This window comes from Limulus polyphemus, unplaced genomic scaffold (assembly GCF_000517525.1).
Source record: "Limulus polyphemus unplaced genomic scaffold, Limulus_polyphemus-2.1.2 Scaffold4997, whole genome shotgun sequence".
Lineage (NCBI taxonomy): Eukaryota > Metazoa > Arthropoda > Merostomata > Xiphosura > Limulidae > Limulus > Limulus polyphemus.
In genome coordinates this window covers 1-3,343 of record NW_013670607.1, presented here as the reverse complement: position 1 = coordinate 3,343, position 3,343 = coordinate 1, and the positions used below count along the sequence as shown (strand labels likewise).

At 32.9% G+C, this 3,343-nt stretch overlaps 1 protein-coding gene across 1 annotated transcript in view; it reads right to left on the bottom strand.

The window, feature by feature from the left end:
* Positions 1-1,533, bottom strand: part of LOC106471974 (putative ATP-dependent RNA helicase TDRD9) — a gene marked incomplete at its 3' end in the record, with an annotated part of 79,133 nt that extends 77,600 nt beyond the window's left edge. Inside the window, exon 1 of the mRNA XM_022400583.1 lies at positions 1,337-1,533. Coding sequence (XP_022256291.1) covers positions 1,337-1,396 — 60 coding nt within the window. The remainder of the gene's footprint in view (positions 1-1,336) is intronic.
* Between the last annotated feature and the right edge of the window lie 1,810 nt (positions 1,534-3,343).

Here is a 3,343-nt window from a genome sequence, read left to right as displayed (position 1 = left end):
AAGTGTCAACGATGGTTCAGCAAATTTTGTTCAGGTGACTTTAGCCTTAAAAACTGTGATGGCAGGGGCTGACATGTTAGAATTGATATTGATGCTCTGAAGACGCTTGTTGAGTCTAACCCAGGGCAACACACTCGTGAAATGGCCCTGAAATTGCATGTCACTCATAAAACATCTAAGGAATATGAGAAAACTCCATAAAGAAGGTGTTTTGGTGCCTCACGAACTATCTGATAATCATTGTTTCCAACGTGTAAATGTTGCTTCATCTCTTCTGGCTCGTAATGCGCGTGAACCATTTTTGGACACCGGTGATGAAAAATGGATTCTCTATGCAAATATCAAATGCCAAAAACACTCCCAAACCCAAAACCTGGACTCCATCCCCAGAAAGTGATTTTGCATTTGGTGGGACATCAAAAGAGTAATTCATTTTGAACTCATCAATCCACAGCAAACCTGACAATGCAGAGATCTATAATCGGCAACTGGAACGTTTAACTCAAGCCCTTCATCAGAAACGCCCTTCACTCGTCAATCAGGTGTTCTTCTTCTCTACGACAATGCACATCCACATGTGGCACATTTGACACAACACATGATTATGGAGTTGGATTGGGAAGTTCTCCCCCACCCACCATATTCCCCAGATATGGCACAATCAGATTATCATCTTTTTCATTCACTGCAACACCATCTTAATGGGAAAATGTATGCAAATGTGGAAGGTGTTAAAGAGGACATCAACATGTTTTCTGCTTCAAAGCCAAGTGATTTCTTTAATCAGGGCATTAACAACCTGACAGTAAGATGAAAAAGTATCATCGATAAGAATGGAGACTATTTCATTTAATATATGTTTCATTTTGATATATACGTTGTTCAGGTTTTTTCAACTATAAAAAGCGACATTAATTTCTTGAAGACCTAATACATATGAATCAATCCGAATCAAGGACTGTGTTTCTATATCTGTATGTTTGTTGTGTTAATATTTACAATCTTGGAACAAACACTAGTTAACTAGATATGAATCACAATCTGAATCAAGGACTGTGTTTCTAACACAACAAACATACAGATACAATATTTACAATCTTGGACAAACACTAGTTAACTAGATATGAATCATAATCTGAATCAAGGACTGTGTTTCTAACACAACAAACATACAGATACATTATTTACAATCTTGAACAAACACTAGTTAACTAGATATGAATCACAATCTGAATCAAGGACTGTGTTTCAAACACAACAAACATACAGATAAAATACCATTAAGAGAGTAATTAAACTAGTATACACAATCCACATTACAAGTGACATACTTTACCTTGTCCCTGTATGGAGTTATAACAAGTTCTTTGTTATAATTATGATGCGAAGCATGCATGTATGTAGCATACAAATGAGAAGCTTCCTCATTGTGCAGATCGTTTATAGCTGCAAAATCTCCAGAAATGGTGCTAAGTTCTTCTATCTGGCTTAACTGACTTAGAGTCACAGTGTTTCCTGAATGAGGCACATCAACTGTTTGGGATCGATGCCAATTCTGAAAGTAAAATAATGTCATTGAGAATCACACACATTATTATTTAACCTCATCTCACAGTCAAATACACATCTTCTGTGAACTAGAATATTTCCTGATTTTGTATTTCATACTGTAACGTTGAAAATGGAAATTTGTTTCATTTTCTGTAATGTAAAAAATACAAATAGGAATCAGTTATTCAACCTCTTGAAATTTTAAAACCCCACTTAATCTTCTACAGCTTTATACTTCTTCACTTAATTTCAATATAGATTGGATTAATATGTATAAAGTTGCAGTTTTAAAAACAATTTCATTATGCTTGATTAATATAAAATATAATGCAGTATATTAAAAAACAGTTTCCTGATCTTAAATTAATTTAAATAATGTTGCAGAATTTCAAAAACATTTTCATGAACTTAGGTGAATTTAAATTATAATACAAGATTTTTTAAAGCAGTTTTATGAGCTCTGATGAACATAAATATCAAATATAAGTGCATGCAAACCCCACATTTTACAGGTATCCAGTAACCAAATATAAGTACATCCAACCCACATTTTACACATATCCAGTAACCAAATATAAGTACATCCAACCCACATTTTACACATATCCAGTAACCAAATACAGGTACATCCAACCCACATTTTACAGGCATCCAGTATCCAAATACAAGTACATCCAACCCACATTTTACAGGTATCCAGTAACCAAATATAAGTACATCCAACCCACATTTTACACATATCCAGTAACCAAATATAAGTACATCCAACCCACATTTTACAGGTATCCAGTAACCAAATATAAGTACATCCAACCCACATTTTACACATATCCAGTAACCAAATACAGGTACATCCAACCCACATTTTACAGGCATCCAGTATCCAAATACAAGTACATACAACCCACATTTTACAGGTATCCAGTAACCAAATATAAGTACATGCAACCCTCACGCAACCCAGTAACCATATAAGTGGTTTTCATGTTAAAATTAAAAATACTTTTCTTCATCTGAAAATTGTCAAATTTCATTTGTGTAATAGCTGAAACTTTCTAAATAAATAACCTTTTTTTATTCAGTAAAACTTTGTATTTTATCTACCTTAACTCCGTACACAGTTGATCGATTTCACCAAACTCATAATCACCATAAAAGAAATTCAAAATAAATCTAAGTGCCTGGTTTTTCTTTCCAGAAGGACTGCATATTGTAAATGGATACTACAATTGTTTATCCTAAATAGTTTAAGGTTCTTAACAGTATACATCTGTTTAGACATAAATTTATTGTTTTATTTCCATTTGAGTCTTGTCTAATAATCCTGCAATACAATTTGTAAATCACTCAGATAACAAATAGCTCACAATGCCATATTGAATTACATAATGCACGAGCTACTCGTCAGCACACATTGTACAGAATTTTTATTAAATTTTATAATTATTTCACCTAACCTAATAAGTTTATAATTTTTACATTTTATAAAAATAAAGAGTATAAATGAAAAACAAGAATTATGTTACCTGTTTTTTTTCCTGTCACTTGCCAATGAGATTCAAGCCTACATTTCTGTCCGTTGGTTAATTTCCAGAATAAATTATTTCCGAGGAACTTCAGTGATACAAGTCCTTTCTTAAATAAAACTAGTTTATGCTTTCTCGACATAACTTTGTAATACACATAATTTCTATAGTCACTTTAATTTAACTACTTTTATAAACACCGGCTATAATTCACAGAGATTCAAACACTTTACTTACGGTGCCTACTGTTTGCTTGACTCAATTAT